At 36.6% G+C, this 21,263-nt stretch overlaps 1 protein-coding gene across 15 annotated transcripts in view; it reads left to right on the forward strand.

Annotated features, from left to right (window-relative positions):
- Window positions 1-21,263, forward strand: part of STAU2 (staufen double-stranded RNA binding protein 2) — a 305,709-nt gene that overhangs the window by 193,311 nt on the left and 91,135 nt on the right. For 12 of the 15 annotated variants that reach the window (XM_027064372.2, XM_027064370.2, XM_027064371.2 and 9 more), the window contains one exon: window positions 10,692-10,805. The exons of 1 other annotated variant lie outside the window; for it this stretch is intronic. In XM_027064372.2, the coding sequence (XP_026920173.1) occupies window positions 10,692-10,805 (114 nt within the window). Of the gene's footprint in view, window positions 1-10,691; window positions 10,806-12,712; window positions 13,268-17,225; window positions 19,361-21,263 lie in introns of those variants that run through there. 2 more of the 15 variants (XM_027064369.2, XM_053208295.1) reach the window with 2 other exon arrangements.

Here is a 21,263-nt window from a genome sequence, read left to right on the forward strand (position 1 = left end):
TTTTTAATGTTTATTTGTTTTTGAGAGAGTGTATGAGCGGGGAGGGGCAGAGAGAGGGAGACACAGAATCTGAAGCAGGCTTCAGGCTTCGAGCTGTCAGCACAGAGCCTGACGCGGGGCTCAAACCCACATACTGTGAGATCATGACCTGAGCCAAAGTCAGACATTTAACCAACTGAGCCACCCAGGCACCCCTTCTCTGAACTTTAAATTGTATTATTTCATTGATCTATAAGTTACTGACTCTTTTGTGTATCTCCTTCATCCAGTGAATTTTTCTTTAAACTTTGGATATTGTATTTTCATTTCTAGAATTTCCATATGGTTCTTTCCAAAGTTTTGGATTTTCTGCTGAGATTTCCTGTCCATTCATGCATTATGCTTGTATTTTCCTTTACATCCTTAAGAAAAATAGGTGCTTGGCTTTAAACACCTTTTCTGCTCATTTCAACATCAGATATATTGGATTTGGTCTCTATTGATTGCCTTTTCCCTTAAGTATGAGTCACCTTTTCCTGTTCATTACAGGTCAAGTAATTTTGGATTGAATCCTGACAATTGTCGATGATCCATTATAGAGACTCTGGATTCTGTTACATTCCTCTGCATAGTGTTGGGTTTTGTTTTCTGAAGCAGTTAACCTGGCTGGACTCAAACTCTGAACCTTGTCTCTCATCTTAAACTTTCTATTCTCTTGGCTTCTGCAGTAGTAGTCTCTTCTGGTTCTCCATCAACTTCTTGTCAACTGCTAAAAAGAAGAACCTGATAGAATTTGTTGGTTCCTGCTCCCTATTAAAAGTGATTTCAGCGGAAATTTTTTGTAATGACATTCATGATAGAGGAGAAAGTTCAGATAGTGATAGTCATATTGTCTTAGAGTAAAAATAAAAATAGCTAAAAAAAAATTGTCATAGGTAGTATTTCCTACCACTTTGCATTTGCAACATAAGCAGCAACTTCTTACCTTTTGGAAATCAAGTAGCATTTATTGATATTTCTTTGTTCAAGTTTCTTGGTCCCCATTGCTAGACTTCCCATGATTAGGCATCTGTCAACAATTTTTTTTCTCTCTAAATCTCTAACTTAATGAAGAACCTTTAGCTTCTTTGTCATTATGCTTTGGATACTGTAATTTTCCAGGCTTTTTGCCAGAAACTTTTTTTTCCTGCATCCTTTTTCCTTTTGATATCATAGGTAGAAACTACCACATTGTTCAGTGACTTTATTTTTCTAATGCAAAGAAAATCTCCACTGATTACCTTCTCTTGTGTTTAAAGATTCTTTTAATATAAAACTCTGATATGCGTAGAAAAACTTGTTTATCTGATACCTACTCTAATGGGTGCTGGGCCTCTCCTTATCTCCTTTATTCTGAAGCACTAAAGGTTTTCTTTTATTAGTGGCCTTTAAAAAATAATTTTAGGGGCACCTGGGTGGCTCAGTCGGTTGTGTCTGACTTCAGCTCGGGTCACAATCTCATGGATTGTGAATTTGAGCCTCACATTGGGCTCTGCAGGGACCATGCAGAGCCTGCTTACAATTCACTGTCTCCTCCTCTCTGCCCCTCCCTGCTCACGCTCTCTCTCTGTCTCTCTCAAAAACAAATAAACATTTAAAATAATAATAATAAAAATATTTTAAACTTAGGTAGAAGTATAGTACAGAACTTAATGTTAGCAATGATATAACCATAGTATAATTGTCAGTACTGGGAAATTAATGATGATACAATCTTATTCAAATTTTCCGGTTTTCCTACGAGTGTCCTCTTTCTGGTCCAGGCTCCAGTCTAGTATTCCACAGGGTATTTAGTTGCAATGTCTCTTAAATCTTTTCCAATCAAGTAACAGTTCTTTAGTCTTTCGTGATCTTAATACCTTTTTTTAATGTCTTATTATTTATTTTTGAGAGAGAGAGAAACAGAATGTGAATGAGGGAGGGGCAGAAAGAGGAGGAGACAGAGGATCTGAAACAGGCTCTGCGCTGAGAATGCAGACCCTGATGCAGGGCTCAAACTCAAGAACCGTGAGATTATGACCTGAGCTGAAATCAAGAGTCGTTTAACCAACTGAGCCACCTAGGCAACCCCTATGATCTTAACACTTTTGAATAATGTGATGACTTATTTTGTAGGATGTTCTTGAATTGGGTTTTTCTAAAATTTCTTCATGATTGGTTGAGGTTGAGCATATTTTTGGTAAGAATCTCACAGAATTGATGCTGTACCATTCTCAGTCCCCCATATGCTGCTTTGTTTATAATATAATCTTCTTAAATATTTCCTTCACAAAGAGTAAGAACCATATCAGACACTGTTAAAATTTTTGTTTCCAATGTCAAACATAGTTTAGAAAATTCAAGAAGAAAAGGAAAGTCTATTTTATTTACCAACACTTTTATTCCTTTCTGTTTTTTCTTCCTTTCCCAATGGAGTTCCAAGATCCCTGCTTTTATCATTTCCTTTCTGTTTCAAAAACTTACTTTAGCCATTCTGTTAGAGTAGGTCTACTGGCAACCTATACTCAAATTTCCACTCATTTGAGAAAGTTTTGGACTCCCCTCATTCCTTAAGGGTATTTTTGCTCAATATAAAATTCTGGGTTGACAGTTCTTTCAGCACTTTAAAAATGTTGTGCCAGTTCCTTATGATCTCCATGGTTTCTGCCAAGACACTGCTGTCCCATTGTTTCACCTCTGTAGGTCAGGAGTTGTTTCTCTCTCACTGCTTCCAAGATTATTCTCTGTCTTTAATTTTCAGAAGGTTGATTATGTTGTGTCTTTGTGTTTATTCTGTTTAGGATTTGCCCAGCTTCTCGAAGCTATAGGCTTATATCTTTTACCAAAATTGTGTACATTTTTAGCCATTATTTCTTCAAATTATTTTTAGCCCCAATCACTGTCTCTCCTCCTTCCGGGATTCTGATGACACAAATATTAGATCTTTGTTATGTCCCAGAAATTTCTGTGGCTCTGTTCATTTTTTCTCAGTCTATTTTCTCTCTGTTGTCCAGATTGGGGAATTTCTGTTTTTCTATCTATAAGTGTACTAAATCTTTTCTCTCCTCTCCACTGAGTTTTTAATTTTGGTTATTTTATTGTTCAGTTATAAAATGTCTATTTGATTCCTCTTATATCTTCAATTTCTTTGGGGAGACTACATTTTTTCATTTTTTAAATGTGTGTGTCATTGCCTTTTAAAGCATTTTTATAATGGCTCTTTAAAACATTTGTCAGATGAATCTAACACCTATGTCATCTTGGTGTTGGCATCTCATGATTGTCTTTTGTCATTCAAGTTGAGATCCTGGTTCTTGGTATAATGAATGATTTTCTATTGAATCCTGGACATTTCAGGTATGATAAATCTCGCTGTCTTACTTGTCTTCTGTTTTAGCAACCCTAACACTGCACCAACTAGGAGTATAGGAGTGCCACCTTGTTACTTGTTACGGGTAGAAGTTTACTTTTTCCACTGAGTTCTGTTGACATTGTTGCCGGAGAAGGGGGACTTAGTATAGCTGAATAGTGGTGAAGGTCCTGACCCTCCACTATGCCAGTTCTGAAACTACCCCAGTGAGAAGGCATAGTGTGCCTCATTATCACCAGGTAGAGACAAAGCCTAGGGATCCAGCAGGGATAAAAGCTCTGACTCCCCATTCAGACTTCTCTGTCACCAACCCAGTTGGGGAATTGAGTTAACTCATTCATTTGGCAAGGATAGAAGTCTAGGCTCCCCAGTTGACCTTTGCTGATGGGAGTGAGGATGGGTCTGCCAATTTTTCCATGGTGTTTGGCTGGAATAGGGCAGTTATTGTCTAAATATTCTCTGTCTTGCCAATTTATTCCTTTTCTGGCCTTTTGAACAGAGAAAGCAGATTTTCTTCTGGCATTATTAGTATTATTTTTATTATTATTTTGTATATCCATTGACATTTTCAGGTTGCCAGCTTCTTTAGCACCCAGCCCAGGATGTATAAGGCAAAGAGAAAACTTAGGAGTTACCAGTCTGTTGTTTCTTGGGTCTTGAAATCCTTAGCTTCGATTCTTCCTTCTTCTTTCTCCCCTTCCTGAATCCTCTTATGTTTGTTTTATATATAATATCAGGAGCTTTTACTTATACTTAGCAGGAAGAATAGGGAAAAGTAAATCTATTTCATCTTGTCTGGAAGTAAAAGCCATCATAATGGTCTTCGCATCATGAAAGTAATTGTATTTTAAAAACAAATACAGTATGTTTCTAAAATCTGTAATTCCTGAGTATAAAGCAAAACATTCTGATATTTTTATAAAAAAATAATTAAATGCCATTATAAAGTAAACTGGTATATAATGAAGATTTATAAGGTCTTGTCTTTGATTCCATTGTTTGAAGGGCTATTCAATACGATAGAATTCTAATACATGAAAATTAGAGTTGGTTGGCTCTATTGAGAGAAGATTGTGTTAGTTTAACTTTGGTAGTGTACTAATTGCCTAAATAACTGTAACTGCCCTTTGACCTTAGGAGAAGTTTTTCTTGTTAAAAAATTATGTCTTTAGGGGTGCCTGGGTGGCTCAGTCGGTTAAACGTCCAATTCTTGATTTTGGTTTGGGTCATGACCTCAGGGTTCATGAGTTTGAGCCCCCCATCCAGCTCTGCACCGACAGTATGGAGCCTGCTTGGGATTCTCTCCTCCCCTCTCTCTGCCTCTCCCCCACTCACGTGCGTGTGCACATGCTCTCTCTTTCTCTCGAAATAAATAAAAACTTAAAAAAAATTTTCTTTCAAAGCCCTGTAGATTTTAGTGTCTCTTCTTATATATATGTAAATGGTTATATGTGGGTATGTCAAAACATGAGTATGCACTACAAGAGACAGAAGCTTCTTTTCTGGTAGCTATGAAATTGCCTGTTAAAAATCACCTAGTGCTTTTTTGTTTTGTTTTGGGGTTTTTTTGATGGAAGTGTCAAACTAAAACAACTATGTGTGTGTATAATTTACTTTCTAAGTTATTGGCTTCCTCCTTAAACTTCCACTGGCATAGTAAGTGGAAACTAAAAACCAAAGAAAAAACATTTAGGATTTTTGTCATGTACACGCTCATCCCTTAAAGTAAGAATGCATTTATCTCCCTTGACAATACAGATAACACATCTGTTGTTGAATTTGCTAGGCAATTTTTATCTGTGACTTACACTAGAAATAAATCTATACATCCCTATTAGATTTTGTATGCCAAATACAGCCTTGTAACTCTCAAAGCTTATCCCAAGCATAGAATTTCTTAAAGAGAGAAAAGATAATTACAAGTGGAGTCTCAGTCTTTATAATGTGATTTCGTTCATTCACTTATCCCTTTAGAGATGTTAATGTGACAAGCATATTGCATGCAGAGTAAAACAGGTTATTCAGACAGCTAAAACACAGGTAAATGACTGAACATGTTAAATATATATTTACGTTTTAGTTACAAAGGAATTGATTTTAGTTATGAAAAGGATTGGGAAAAATTTTAGAGAACGTCAGTGACAGGCATTATACTAATATAATATTATTCTTAATGATTATATATCATGTCATGTCTTTTAGTACATTATTATGGGATGTATTATAATTGTAGTAAGAAGAATATCTAATGTATTTATTTTAATGCTAACCATGATCTAGGCATTGCTCTAAGTGATTTTCATGGAGAAACTCATTTTATCTATTACATATAAATTAATTCATTAGTTAAATAACTAACATAATGTAGCTTTTTACTGTTGACCCTAGTTGACCCAAATAAGATGATTTACATGTCATCAAGTGATCTAAAAAAGCAGCTAAGAACGTTTAATACCAACTGACACTATTTATTAGGGCAATATTTATCAAGTAATACTGTTTCACACTTTGCCAAGAAAATGCTGTTTTTTTGTGTTAATAAAGATACAGGTCTTTTGTACGGCCACTGTGCAGACACTGCAAAAGTCCAGCGTGTTTTGACATCCTTATCCTAAATTCCAGTGTTGAGACCGTCACTCTTTGGCTCCTTACAGCCTTTATTGCTCATGCAGAGCATCTGTGCAGTGGCTGGAATGGGATCTCTGCCCCACAGTTCATGAACTCAAGGTGTGCTAATCACACACGTTTTCTTGATACAGTGATTCTGTTAGGTATCACATATGAATATACAGGCCTTTATCTTTCCTTAGTGATCCAAAGAGCAACGGTCTTTAAACATGGGTCTTTTTCATACCCTCCTCATTTTTGTCCCACAGTGGGTGACCATTAAAAACATCTGACAAACAAGCAGTTAACCAGTTTCCTGCTGAGATTAGTAAAATATTTAGTAGTCCTGCAACATCAAGGAGTTTCAGCCCTGCAGGAAACAGTTTGATTCAACTCTTTTTTTTTTTTGGAGGTAGGAGGTAGGGAATTTACATTTTCATTTGGATGCCCCCTCGTAGTTTCAAGTGGGCATGAAAAAATGTACATATGTAGCTTTTAGTGTAAATTACTCTAAGGTTTTATAGTAGTTTTCTTTATTTTTTAAATTATATGAATAGTTGGAGTAGCTTGTCTTCCCTTCAGGAAAGAGAAATCTCTGGACTGGCAAAGTTAGTATCAGAATGCACAACTACAGCATCTCATCTGGGTTTATGTGATTACAAGTCAAACTAGGAAACTTATTTTAAAATAAAAATTATCATAGATTTGCAAATTTCAAAGTAAGGCACATGTTTAATTTACATATATTGAAATTTTTGGCCCATCTTTTCATGGAATAATTTTTTTAAATCCATGGGAAAGAAACAAAGAGTTGATAGTGTTATAAATTGAGAACAAGAACTATAACATTATAAACGTCAAGATCAATTGCTTACATTTTAAAGTACCAAAGATAGCAAAATGATATGATTTGTAAATAGTAAATCTTAAAGTACAATAGGAGATGACTTTTGTAGCCTTCTAAAATTATCTTTATATAACTTTTTATTTAATCAAAATCAAGGTCCTGTGACATTGCATAGTGGAATTTTTAGAGCCACATTTGTAGGAACACACTGCTCTGTTACAACAGATTTTGCTGTGTCGGTTCTAAAGATTTGTGCCTTACAGAATGTAGTATGATTTTATTACCCTAATTATTTCAGGCTAGTGGTCCTCAGAATTCTGGCTTCTGTTGATGCTTTGAATCATAAGAAGCATTTTTCTGTGCCACAGGATGAATTTCAAAATGTCATTCACAGATTTTTTTTGACATTCACAATTTTATGAACTTTAATGTTGTTATATCCAAGAAGAAAATATATAACTAAAAAGAGCCATATCAAACTTACTTTTATGACTGGCTGATGTGGAGTGGTGTGTAACATGTGACTCTTTCTTAAGGCCTCTTTTCTGTATATTATTACTTTTTGTTTAATTTGGAACTGTGTCCTCAATCACTAGTTTCTTGTATTTTTCGCATAGTTTTTATCTGGTTTATTGGGCAGTCTCAGTGCAGTGAAGGTACAAACGTGGAGTGATTTTATATTTCTCCAGTCACCACTTTCCTCCATGCTGTGTCAGATCCCCCATTCATGTTCCTTTATATCTGGTTACCTTTAATTTTAAAAATTGAGTCTGGTTCACTGTAAAATGCCAAACTCCGATCCCTAGCATTGCAAGCCAGTTGATTGGCTCAAGACACTTGGAGGAGGGAGGGTGGGCAATGATTTCTTTTTCTCTTCCTCTCACTTCGGTGCCTTTGAATATTTGTGGTCTTTGTGGTCGGTGGGGTAGGGACTTTTGAGACCTCTTCTGCCATACTCCGCCTGTTTCATTTTTTTTTTTTTTTACATTTATTTATTTTTGAGAGACAGAGACAAAGTGTGAGCAGGGGAGGGGCAGAGAGAGAGGGAGACAGAATCAGAAGCAGCCTCCAGGCTCTGAGCTGCCAGCACAGAGCCCAATGCAGGGCTTGAAACGAACTGTGAGATCATGACCTGAGCTGAGGTCAGACACTTAACCGACTGAGCCACCTAGGCACCCCATCCGCCTGCTTCATTTCATGGCCTTACTACTCTGATGTTGGGAAGCCAGGAGGGGGCCAGCGTAGGGGAAGATGCCACCCTAGCCTGCTTTCATTCCCTACTGGCTTCCATGTAGATGATATTCATGATTTTCTTGAGGCAGCATTTGGTTTTTTCCAGTTCCCTCTGTCCCTACCCTAAATGTTGGCAGCTCCTTAGAGATCCTTTTGTTGTTGGCTGTGGGTCCTGGTGTCAGTTCTGGGGCAGCAGGAAAAGTCCCCCTGGGATTAGGTTCTTTTGTAAGTGATAAAAAGCCCAGTGACTTAAATAAAATAGATGTTTATTCTTTTGTCATATAAAGGTCTGTAAGTTTGCAGTCCAGAGCTAGTGTGATGGTTCTGTTCCATCAAGTCTTCAGGGACCCAGGATCCTGCCTCCTCACCATCCTACCATCTCTAGGTTTCTGCCTTTGTCCTATGGTGAAAAGATGCTAACATCCACCTGCATTTCAAGCAGGTTGACAAAGCGAGTCAAGAATAAGAGCGAAAGGCACACGCTTGAAATGTCTTTTTAAAGTTTCCAGGAAGCTGTTACATTTACGTTCTACTCAACCACATGCAAGGGAGGCTGAGAAATATGAACTTTATTCTGAGCATTTAAGTAGCCAGCTGGGAATTACTGAGGAAGAATATTGGAGGATAATTAGCAATCTCTGTCACATTCACTGGATGCTCTGACATTTGCTTTGAAGCTGTGTGCAAACTCACACCTCTACATTTATGTTATGTACAGGTTATACATGTTCACCAATATTGAATGTCTGCAGGATGCATAATATTTCATAGGGTATTGCAGGCTTACAGTGAATTGTATACAGTTAGGAGAAAGTTAAATCTTTCAGTAATAGTGTCTAAGCCATGGATGGAAATGCAGTTGGGAGTTTATATTTTCTACTAGGATTGTCTTGTGGTATTTCTGTCCTTTATAATCTTCATTTCTCTAGAAGAAGACTAGAACTGCAGTAAATTGGCTGACATATAAGTGTATTCACTATCAATTTGAGTATTTAGGGAAGTGTCATGTCTTTCATACAGATTTTCAATTGATGTCAAAGGGCGGTTATATTTTATTTTAAAAAGCATGTTTTATAATAGCACTATATCAGACATAATACTTTAATGGTACCATAAATAGCTGTGAACTGTAGCTATTTTAGTGTCACCATTTATTGGCTTTTGCATAAAGCTGTTATGTGATAAGTTTCATTCCCCCCATCATATTTAGCTGATGCATAGTAAACAACACTTCCACATTCTTGAACTCATATATACTGAGTGACCTTTCAACTTGCTTAGGAGGCATAGTGCAGTGATTTAGAACTGCTGTCAAATCTTTTCCCCCAAAGTTAACTTGGAAAAAAATATTTTTATCATAAAATCTTTAAAGTACTTTGGAAACAAGCTTTGTATATTGCCTTGATTTTAAACTCTAAACTACTTTTTATAGATTCCAGGATGTTTCCCTACCTTCAGGGAAACTGATGGTGAATCTTAACAACCCTACTGCTTTAAAAATGTTCAATTATTAACCTATTAGACCAAGATCCATATTGTTGTCATTTTCAGTCAGATATATATTATCCATAACAAAATATACGTGGACCATAATCTATAACAAAGGTATATTATGGATATTATCATGCAGCAGTTAGAATTAAGCCACAGGGAACTGATATGTGTATTTTAATTTTCTTCCTCACAAATTCAAGATTTTCACCTAAGCTTTTAGCCTAGATCTATGTAAATTTAACAGTTTGAGCAAGTTATAACTAATAAAACCAATTTTCCCTATAAAACAATCAGTAAGAATCCCATTCTATAGGCACGTTTCATTAATCACAAAAGCAATGCTATTTTTACTTTGTTAGCTTAGAATGAAAATAAAAACTGCTGGAAAGAACTTTTCTGAAAGTAGGTAAATGAGAGGATGGAAATTTTCCCACTGGGAAGATGGACTCACACTTCCCTCTACCCCCATTTACCCTGCCTCTGATATGGAATGTCTTACATGTGGTTTTAATAATGGTTGGTTGTGTTTAACTAAAAGAAAAATAATAATATAGTAACTTTATTTTGGTTTGTACATTAAAAATCATTTCACTTTAATTCAATTTGATTACAATGTCAATTTCAAGCAGAACATGAGGTAGTGATATCTATATATATTTAGCAGTGGTTTTATAGGGTATACTGTAATGTAGAAATAGAAGAACATCACTGGCAGTTAACTGGCAATCACACACATGTAGAGTCAAAGATGAACAAAAATTCAGGTTGACAAAATTCCATTGGAATCAAGTGAACTTTGACTTACGCTTACCCTTGAGTCTTTTATGCATGATGCATTATGAAAAGCTGGACTGTAAAGATAGGTATGGTATTTAATTGTGAATTTTTCTACTAGCTACAACACTGTAAAGCATTTTATAAAGCATATCTGAGACTCTTTTAAAACCTCAAAAGTACTTAAAATGGAATTAATAGATTTTCCCTGGATATCGGAAGGTCCTTGATAGCTTTTTAAATATTTGAAGTATATTCTGCATAAATTATTTGAATTTTTCTGGAAATCTAGACCTATTGGAAAGGACCTGTTGCATCTGGCTCCCTCTTACAAGTGGCGTTCAGCAGATTGCATGTGTTCTGTTATAGGTTCACTACTGTGATAGACAAAGTGGCAAAGAGTGTGTGACCTGTCTGACATTAGCCCCTGTGCAGATGACTTTCCATGCTATTGGAAGCTCCATTGAAGCCAGCCATGATCAGGTATAATTTGCCACTGCCATTTTGCTGCATTATGGCCCAGCTGAGAAATCAGAGACCATCAAAATGGAAGTTATGGGCACACCTACAGCTTTGCTTTCCCTAATACATTACCCACTAGCACCATCTGCTAGAATTTTTAAAAATCCAAAATTTGGGGGTTGGGAAACCAAGATCTTGGGAGATTTAAATTATTTTAGACTTCTAGTGGGTAGTTCATTATTAATTAAAATACAGAATTCTCTTATATTTGCCCTACAAGTTATTTTTGTGTTTAAAAATTACATATAGGAAGCAGGGTTAGATAAACAACATAGATAACACTAGGGTCTCACTGTAATATACTCATTCAGTTCTGTTGAAGAGAGCTCAATATTCTAGAATGTGTATAAAATAACTGAACTTTCAGAATCATCACCTTACTCCCATAATTTGAGATCTTATTTAAATGACACTGCAGTGTTGTTTCTACTTTTAAGGTTTTATTTCTGAATTACAGCTTAAAATCTGAAAAGTATATTATTTCTTAATAACAAATTCCCTTGTTTAGATAGCAGCTTGCAAAAAAATATCCTGTTTATAACATAATACATATTTTCAGTTAAAATAATCATCGGATTAGACTAAACTAATGATCGAGGTCATAGAATTTCTAGTTTGGAGTAAAAATAAATACACATACACGATTTACAGTTTGACTAACCAGCTATGCTTTCTAAATTAACTATTCATATGCAGAACAATGGTAACTCACTTTTATATCCATTTCTCAGTAAATTTGAAGACTTCTAATAGTCTTGCCTGACTAGTCTTTTTTTCCTTCTCTCTGAGTAGTACCCTTGGATGGAAAGAATAAAAGAACATAGTAGTTTATCTTCTAAAACACATGATTTATCGCCCAGCTCAAAAAAGACATCCTTAATGGCGCACTTCCCTAGTTCATAATGTCTCTGTCATTGTGGGGTTTCCTTCCGATCATCATTTGTTGATTGGTGTTGAGGAAAAAGCAACTAAATTAGGCAGAAAAAATGAGTTTTAGGAACTAACCACGGCGTGAGTTAGCTGCAGCTACCTGAGTGGATTCTGCCCTCTCTTTGGGAGAGGAGTGTTTTCTGGATTGTTAAATGAAGGAGTTGATTAGATGGCTTGCAAGATCCATTCCAGTGCTGCCATTTTCTGGTTCTGTGACTGATCTTCCTGCTCCTGGCTGAATCAGCCCCACTAATAATAAACAGTTAATAGCATATTGACTTCGAAAGCAGCTTGGAGATTATTCCAGTGCTTCTCAGAGTTTGGCACTGACCTCTGCTCTAGCTGCAGAAGAGAGTGCAGCAGGAATTAGAGGGACATGACCTAAGCTAATTGATAGAAAGTATTGTGTTTCCCTGTGTAAAACTATAACTTAGCTATATGCTAGGTGCTAAGGATAAGTGATAAGAATGTTAGACATGGTTCCTGCTCTCGTGGAGCTTGCAAACTAGCAACTTTACGACTTTGAGTATTTGCCAACAAGTCTAGCTGCTGCTGTATCTCTGTATCCATTCATGGCAGAAACACATGCAAGAGCAGCATGAGATAACCATCCTGCAAAGGCCGCCTGTTAGGCTGAGCAAAGACATGAAAGAGTGTTTCAGAAAGCCACACACCTGAGAAGAGCAACCCATTGTTAGCAGAGGCAGCATGCTGCTGTACAAGAGCACTGGAATGGAATAGAGACCGAGATCAAACCTAGATTTGCCATGAAGTAGCTGTGGGAACTTGTCTCTCTGCCTCTTGGAGCTTGGCTTCTTCATGAATAAAATAATGAGGCTGGTTCAGGCTTGTGCCAAGTCCATGTGGTAAAGTTCTGGGCTAGTGTTAGCCCATATGGCACCTTTACAGGTTAGAAAAAAAGATGCTTCTTCCTCAAGGCAATTTACTGCTGTCCAAATCCACAAGAACTACAGCATGAATGGTCTTCCCACCCCCCACCCCACAAGGTGTTCAGCACACAACCTGAACACGTATACGTAGAGGTCTTACACTACATCTACTGGAATGTCAGTTTTACGCAATGGTAAGTAAATAAAGACATTTCTATATTAAAGCAAATACAGTTGCATTAGAGTTGATGAATTTGCATGAAATTTTAAGAGAACAAAGACTTTCAGGAAATTTGTTGATAATGGTCAGGTGGATGGATGGAAACTGGATGGATAGATGGATGAATGAATGGAGCTGTGACTGGATTGGTCATTCTGTACATTAAACACTCTACTTCGGTGGCCTCAGAGGTGCGAATGAAGTACAGTGTGATCAGTACTCCTCCCTTGTGCTTGGATTCTCAGGCTCCCTGAGGAAAGGAGGCACAGTAAATCTCTACTGCACATCCTCTGCTTTTCCGCATTATGTTGCCCTTACGCTTTCCTCATACTCAGGGTCTATCTATGCAAAAAGTACTTCTTCACCATACCGAAAGCATAAACTTGATTTCATAAGGTGGAAAGGATGTACCACTAAATGGCTTTTTCACCTGTTAACCAGTAAATACTGGAAAACATTTGAAAGCAAGAAAAACTACAGTCACTTACAGAACGTGTTCTATCCTTAGTTCATTTGAGCCACGTAATTTAATGAACAGAGTAAGTATTCTGAGAAAAAATATGTAAAATTTAGAGGCGACCCCTCTTAAAACAAACTCCTGTTGTTCTTATCTATGTGGAAAATGAAGGTGACAAATGGAAGAGCTCTCTAGCCTTGAACATTTACAGGCTACCTTAGTTTTTTAGATTTAACCCTAGGAACTCAGCAAAATGGAGACTAAATGTATTGTTCAGTGTATCCACTCACTGTATTAAGGAGTGAGAGGACAAGGACTGTGAAGTATCTCTATCAAAGGTCCATACAGATCTGCAGGATGGTCAGGAGGGAGATATAGTATCATCTGTATGCTGACAACGTCCAAATGTATGCAGCTTTTAATTCTCCCACCAACAAACCTGCCTCTCCCTTCACCCCTGTCCTTTCTTTTTACCCATCCTGGTAAACAACACCATCACTACCTTGTTGCTCAAGCCAAGCTCCTTGGAGCATGTTTGCCTCCTCTCTCCTCCTCACATACTACATCCAGTCCCAGTATCCCTTTGAATTACATCTATCATCTGACTACTTTTCACTACCTCCATTGTTGCCCTTATAGTCACTATCATGGTTTTTGGGTTTTTTTAAAGATTTTATTTTATTTTATTTTATTTTATGTTTATTTATTTATTTTGAGAGTGAGGGGGAGAGAGAGGGAGCAATAAAGAGAGAGCAAAAGAGAGAATCCCAAGCAGGCACCATGCTGGCAGTGCAGAGCCTAACACAGGGTCCTATCTCATAAGCCGTGAGATTAAGACCTGAACTGAAATCAAGAGTTGAACACTCAACTGACTGAGCCACCCAGGCGCCCTTAAAAATTTTATTTTTAAGTGATCTCTCCACTCAGTGTGGGCCTCGAACTTAACAACCCCAAGATCAACAGTTGCATGCTCCACTGACTGAGCCAGCCAGATGCCCCTATCCTGTTTAATCCAGGCAACTGCAGTAGTCTTTACACTAGATTCCTTGTTTTCTGCTTCTGTTCCATTGTGGTCTGTCTTCCATGCAGTAGCCAGAATTATTTTTAAGTTAATCCGATCAGATTTTGAGCTGTTCAGAACCTTCCAGTGGCTTTTCTCATCACACCTAGTACAAATCCAAAACTTTTGTTATGGCATTTAAGTCCCTATGTGATTTGGCCCTTTCCACCTCTCCAGTTTCAATTCCTACCACTCTCCGTTTCACTCAGTGTCCAGGTCTCTTTCGCTTTGTTGCCAGTTATATCATGACACATGAAAGAAACCAGAAATCAAAAGGCAACATACTGTAGACTTGATGTGTATGACATTCTGGAGAAGGCAGAACTTTAGAGACAGAAAACAGGGGCTGAGGAAGGATTGACCATAAGTTGTCATGAGAATTTTGAAGGGCAATGGAAATGTGCTGTATCTTGATTGTGGTGGTAGAGCATGACTATACACTTATTAAACTTATAGAACTGTATGCTTTTAGTAAAAAGGGTAAATTTTACTGTATTTAGGTTATACCTCAATAAACCTAACTTAAAAAAAAAAAAGCCAGTTTCATTCCTTTATCATTGACCCCTGTATGGTATTGACCCCAGGGAAATGTGGAGACATGACATCCCCTTTCCTTTCCTGTATGCTCTGAATATGTTGGATCCACCTTAGAATGCACTAAATTTAACTTAGAGCTTAGTTTAGAGCTTCTCCAAATACCAGTGGTTAGTTAAGGCCTGCTTCAGACTTCCTAGAATAATTATTAGTCTCCAAAAGTGGTCTAAGCCTGCCCCTGTCTGACTTCAGAGAAAGGATCTGTAGGCCAGCATTTCCCATTTGGGAACTTTGAATTCTCATCCAGAGAGTAGGCAGTCATTCAGGCTGGTTGCTGCCTGGGCGTCCTGGTGAGATCTGGGTGAAAATGTTCTACACGTTTGCTTTTATTCATCATAGCAAATGTGATACTATTAATTTACATTAGTTTTGAATGTTTAATTGTCTAGAATAAAAACAGTTTAAATTTCTAGATGGTGATTTTCTTTTTAAATGTTTTTTAGCAAAATATTTTAAGTATTTTAACAAATATAGCAAAAATTTGTCAACTGAACAACTCTCTGGGAATATTGCACTAGATAGTAGAGCATCCAAAGATAACTAACTTCTAGTCTTCGTAATAGGCTAGGTAACTAACTTAATGTAGGCTTCAGTGAGTTCATCATCCTGTGAAATTTAAAATCTGCAGAGCATATGGTGGTTTCAATGAAGAGCAGTCATCCTTATTCATAAGTTGGGTAAAGAGCTCATTTATTCGGTAAGATTAAGCTAGTGAGGGTTTTGCTCAATGGTTTTCAATATATCCTATTTGGAAATTAAATTTATATTGGTTAGTATATATTATTAAAAGCAGAATCATTTATAATAATGCAGAAAGGTTTTTGGAATCTTCTAGCTTGGGTATAATTCACCAAATATTCTTTCCTCTCTCCTTGTGGCCTGACACTTTCTACATCTTTCTTCGTCGTGCTTGGATGTTACTGAGTCCTGTTTACTCTTTCTCTTTTGCTTAAATCGGTCACCTTCCAGGTACAGCCTCAAAATCATAAACTTCCTTCCCTGTCTTTATATTTTATTTTATTCACCTTCATTTAGACTGCATTATTAATCTCACCAATCTCACCAGCACTGGGTAGGCAGATGTAGATTAGTTAAAATACTGTAGCTTAGTTTCTAGTTATGTGGTTTATCACTACCTACCTTATTGTGTTCAGGTTAGCTTTGGAACTCACTTGCTTCATATAAAAAAGGAATAAATCAACCACCTAACCAAGCACTAACTCACCCATGTAGTATATAACATGTAAATTACTGTTTGCTCTAATTTGACTTCTCGTCAACATAAGATGAGATTATGATATAAAGGACAAAGTATAATTAGTATATTTATGTACATATGCATACATATACATACAAAGCATAATTAGCACATTTATATACATATATATAAAAGACAAAGCATAATTAGCACATTCTACAAGATAAATGAAACAGGAACCAAATTTATATTAAATGTGTTAACTCTGTACCAGATATTGTGCTAGGCTCTACATCCATTATTTTGATTGATTCTCATAATAATTCTGTGAGGTATAAACTATAGTGTTCGTATATTTGCTTCATTTGCTACATCACCTGTAAAAATTTATGTCCATCTTTGCATACCAAGCTGAGGTGTTGCCAGTGTGGGTGCTTTGACTGGAATTCAAGGCCAACCTCTCAGTGAAAACACAACCATGAAGTACATGGAACAAGTTACAAATCCAAATCTAAAGGGTATTCTCTTCTACTTTTGTTTAGTTAAAGTCTGCTCATAGGTTTTTCTTTCCTGATTAATTAATGTGATATGACACATATGTGATAGTATATACTATCACAACAATAATGCATGGATTGATTATAGACTATACACAGAACTTTTATAGTGCTAGATGGTCTTAAATGATAGTACATATATAGTCCCTTTCCCTTGAGGTAAACGTTAGTCTGATGGAGTGGATCAGTTAGGATGCTTTTGGCTACAAGTAGCAGAAAACCTGACTCATACTGGCTTAAACAATAAGGAACCTTGTTATCTCCCATGACAGGAAGTTCAGAGGAAGGGTGAATCCCAGGGTTCGTTGATAAAGTAGCTTAGCAATGTCAACAAGGACTCAGGTTATTCCATTTCTTAGCTCTGCTTCATCCTCTGATTCATGGAAAGATGGCCACAGTAGTTCTCTGTGTCACTGGCAGTGTATCCACATTTAAAAGAAGATGAGAGATCTGATCTTACTGTATCTCCTTTTAGGAGCAAAGACATCTATATCAGGAACTCCTCCAGCCATCTTTCCTTCATGGTGCATGCCTGGATTGAGTCATTCACAAGCCCATCTCCAAATAGTCGCTGGCAAGAGACAATGAGATCACTATGAGATTTTTTTTTTCTTTTTTAAGATTTTTATGTTTTAAGCAATCTCTACACCCAACATAGGGCTTGAACTCATGACCGCAAGATCAAGAGTCACATGCTTTACTGACTGAGCCAGTCAGGTGCCCTGAGATCACCATGAGTCTAAATGCTTAGGGTGAAATGATTGTTGAAGAATCAACTACAGAGACTACTACATGAGGAATTAAATGCCACATTATATAATTCTAAATGTTCTCTCAGACTCATTAAAAAAAACAACAGGTGAACTTGATCTTAATAATATACGTTAATTAACCCAATATATCCAAAGTATCACTTCCACATACAATCAGCTTTTTACATTATTGAGGTATTTAACCATTTCTCATATGTCTCATTTTGGACTAGCCACACTTCCAAGTGCTCAGTACCACGTATGTGTTGCACAGCGCAGGTCTCCGGGCATTATGATTTGGTCCCTGCCCTTGTCTCCAATCTCATCCTTCACCATTCACCCTGTACCTAACTAAAACCCACACTTTATGTTCTGGCAGTATTGAGTTCCCATATCTCATGCTCTTTTGCATCTGTGTCTTTGTCTACACTGTTCCCTCTGCCTGGGCCATTCTCTCCTTGCTCATAATAGGAACTTTAATTGTTGTATCTGTCAGATCCAACCAAGCTGTCAGTGGCAGTCAATAGGCCTTCCCCAAATCTACTTTCTGTGTTATTCCATTGTTAAACCTATCAAACTATCTTCCCATTGTTTTTCATATTGGTGGACCCTGCTGGGCAGTAACCTCTTGGAGGTGCAGGGCAATGTCTTATTCACTTTTGAATTCTCCTTGTCTATGCTCTGGCATGTAGGAGGCACTCAATTCATGTTTATAGGATGGAATTGAATTGGATTTCTAAGAAAATTAGAATAACTTGGATTTGGTAGAATTAATTTGGTAGAACTAGTGAGAGAAGTACAATGTTTGTCCTAGTATGCTTTCTCTCATGGTGCCTTATAAGGACATTATTTGTGAAAGCATTCTGGTACTTTCGCATGTTGACATCTGAGTGTTTGCGTACTCTGAGTATATGTAACTGAGTATATGTAGCATTTGGAATCTGTCAGTAATTCTTCCACTGATCTGTTTGTAATCTTTAATTTTTGTAACCTATTATGCATAAGCCTCCGTCCTTGTCAGTGTCCTGAATTGCTTTCTTCAAGTTCCAGAGCCTGCCTCCTGATTCTAGCATTCCGTATTGTAGTACATAAGTCGGTATCCACTGAATGATGTCACTGGAGACTGCAGTCCTCAGAATATAAAGAGACACGAACTTCATAGTTTGGAGCAACAATTACCTAAGACAAAGTTTTGTTTTGTTTTGTTTTGTTTTATTAACATAAAGGACACACTTAAGTGACATTGTATAATAACAGACCCCATGTCATCATCCTAGAGGTATCTGTAATAGGGTTCAGGAATTCTTTGTGTTACATAGATTCAGTGTCGGTTTTGAACTTCAGCTGTTTTTCTTGTTCCACACGTCAAGCCAGAGTGCTGAGTGCCATGGGGTGTTGACAGAGAGGGAATGATCACTGCCGTTGGCAGCTTCCACGAGGTCCCGGAGCTGCCAAAATTCAAAATGTAACCTGATTTTCATTTACTTTTTATGAAATAGGGTGCTAAGAGAGATATTAGAAAGGCACATCAATTTTAATGTTTGCTTCGAGAAATTGTTTTCATATATACTGATTTTTTTTATATTGAAATATTTCAGAATATTTCCTCTACTTGAAACGTATCCCATGATTATAGGAAAAAAATTTCTTCTGCTGACTTTTAACTTTATTATATGAAATTCCCATTTTACACAAGTATATATTGTGGTTAAGGAATTTAATCATATCTTTTTTTTCCTTTACATTTTATATTTCAGTAATTGGCCCAGTAGTTCACATAGTGTTTTGTTTTTGTTTTTAGATTTTCTTTAATTGAGATATAATTGATATATATATAACATGGTATTAGTTTTAAGTATACAACATTTTATGTGAAATGATTGTCATAATAAATTTAGTTAACATCTGTCACCACACACAGTTATAAATTCAATCATATCTTCAAAAAAAAATCAGCAGGAAGTCAGTAGGAACAACTTCTCACCACTGGATAGTTTACCACTCATGGATGGTCTAGAACAGGAGTCAGCAAACTGTGACCTGCAGGCCAAATCCATGCTACCGCTTGAATTAAGAATGGTTTTTAGATTTTGAAATGATTGGAAAAAAGATCAAAAGAAGAGTAATATTTCATGACATATGATATGGAATTCAAATTTTAGTGCCCATAAATAAGTTTCATCGGAAAATAGTCATGCTTATTCACTTGGGTATTGTCTATAGCCACTTTTACTCCACAACAGCAGAGATGAGTGGTTATGGCAGAGACCTTGTCGCCTGCAGAGCCTGAGATACTTAGTATCTGCCACTTTACAGGAAAAAAATTGCTGGTCTAATTCCTGGACTAGAAGGAAGAAACATTAGGCATTCATCTTTTGAAATTTGTATCAAATGGTTATTTTAAACATGGGCATTCAGAGTTCATTCTCTTTCAGAAAGGAGCCAGTTTTCTGGAAATAGTTCCCCTATTACAGCACAGTTAGACTTGATTGTGAATTTTGTATTTATTTACTCTACAGTGGAAATCAATTTTATTCTCTAAGGGAATAATAAGTCTTTCTTTATCAGTATTCATCAGAGCATTGAAAGAAAGTTTATACCAAAGGAGGTTACTTTTGTCTCCTTTTGAAATCCCATTTAGAAACATTTCATAGCTGGACTTTTTTTTTTTTTTAAGTAGTAGGGAATATTCTCTTGTTTCCATGGTGATCTTTCACTTCTTTTATTTCAGCTGTATAAGCAGTTTCCAGAACCAACACTGAGTTATAGGGAAAGGCAGTGAGAAGACTAAATATTATATATTTTATAACTGATTCATGATTCCATTTATGCTTAGTATAGCATGACCACATTTCTAGGAGGGTGCACATATCCAGTGATATTGTGCCCACAAGTGACTTATTAATTTTACCCAAAAATTAATTTTGGACTACAGTCAAAACCCACGAATTTAATTTATTGCTTTCTTTCTCCCACTTTTTCCTGAAGTGATGATTAACAGCTATTTTAATCAACAGAAAGTGTGAAATTTTAGGTCTCTAAAAACCTGACTTTTCTCAACTACACTAAAAATGATTTTTAGGGTGGTTATTTGACCTGTACCCCAGTTACCTATAGCTCAGTGTTTCACAACAGATTATCTCTTTGAAGATAATTTCATGTTCATGATCTCAACAAATTATAGAACCAAAAATATTTTCTAGATTTTTCTCCCTAATAAGTTTTGGTCAACTTGAGACCTTCATACAAACTCCATGTCAGTAGTTACTTGATTTTTAAACTTTTCTTTTTTAATGTTTATATATTTTTGAGAGAGAGAGAGAGAGTGTGTGTGAGTGGGGGTGGGGGAGGGGGCAGAGAACGAAGGAGAGACAGAACTCGAAGCAAGCTCCAGGCTCTGCGCTGTCAGCACAGAGCCTGAGACAGAGCTTGAACTCACAAACTGTGAGATCACAACCTGAGCCGAAGTCAAACGCTTGACTGACTGAGCCACCCAGGCACCCCATTAGTTCCTTGATTTTTAATTCAGTATTCCAAGTTTACATTATTTAAGTAGGAATTTAATATTTCTACTGTTCTGTAGATCCATATATTTGAAGTTGATTTGAAGATCATTAGGGAAATATTCTACAAACCTTTCTGTTAACAGTTCATACTAATGAATCATAACCAGATATATTATTAAACCAATAAATACCATATGTATATAATTGGCTAAATGGATGTGAAAGTTATAGTGGAAAACTGTTGCCTATATAGAC

This window comes from Acinonyx jubatus, chromosome F2, assembly GCF_027475565.1.
Source record: "Acinonyx jubatus isolate Ajub_Pintada_27869175 chromosome F2, VMU_Ajub_asm_v1.0, whole genome shotgun sequence".
NCBI classification, from domain to species: domain Eukaryota; kingdom Metazoa; phylum Chordata; class Mammalia; order Carnivora; family Felidae; genus Acinonyx; species Acinonyx jubatus.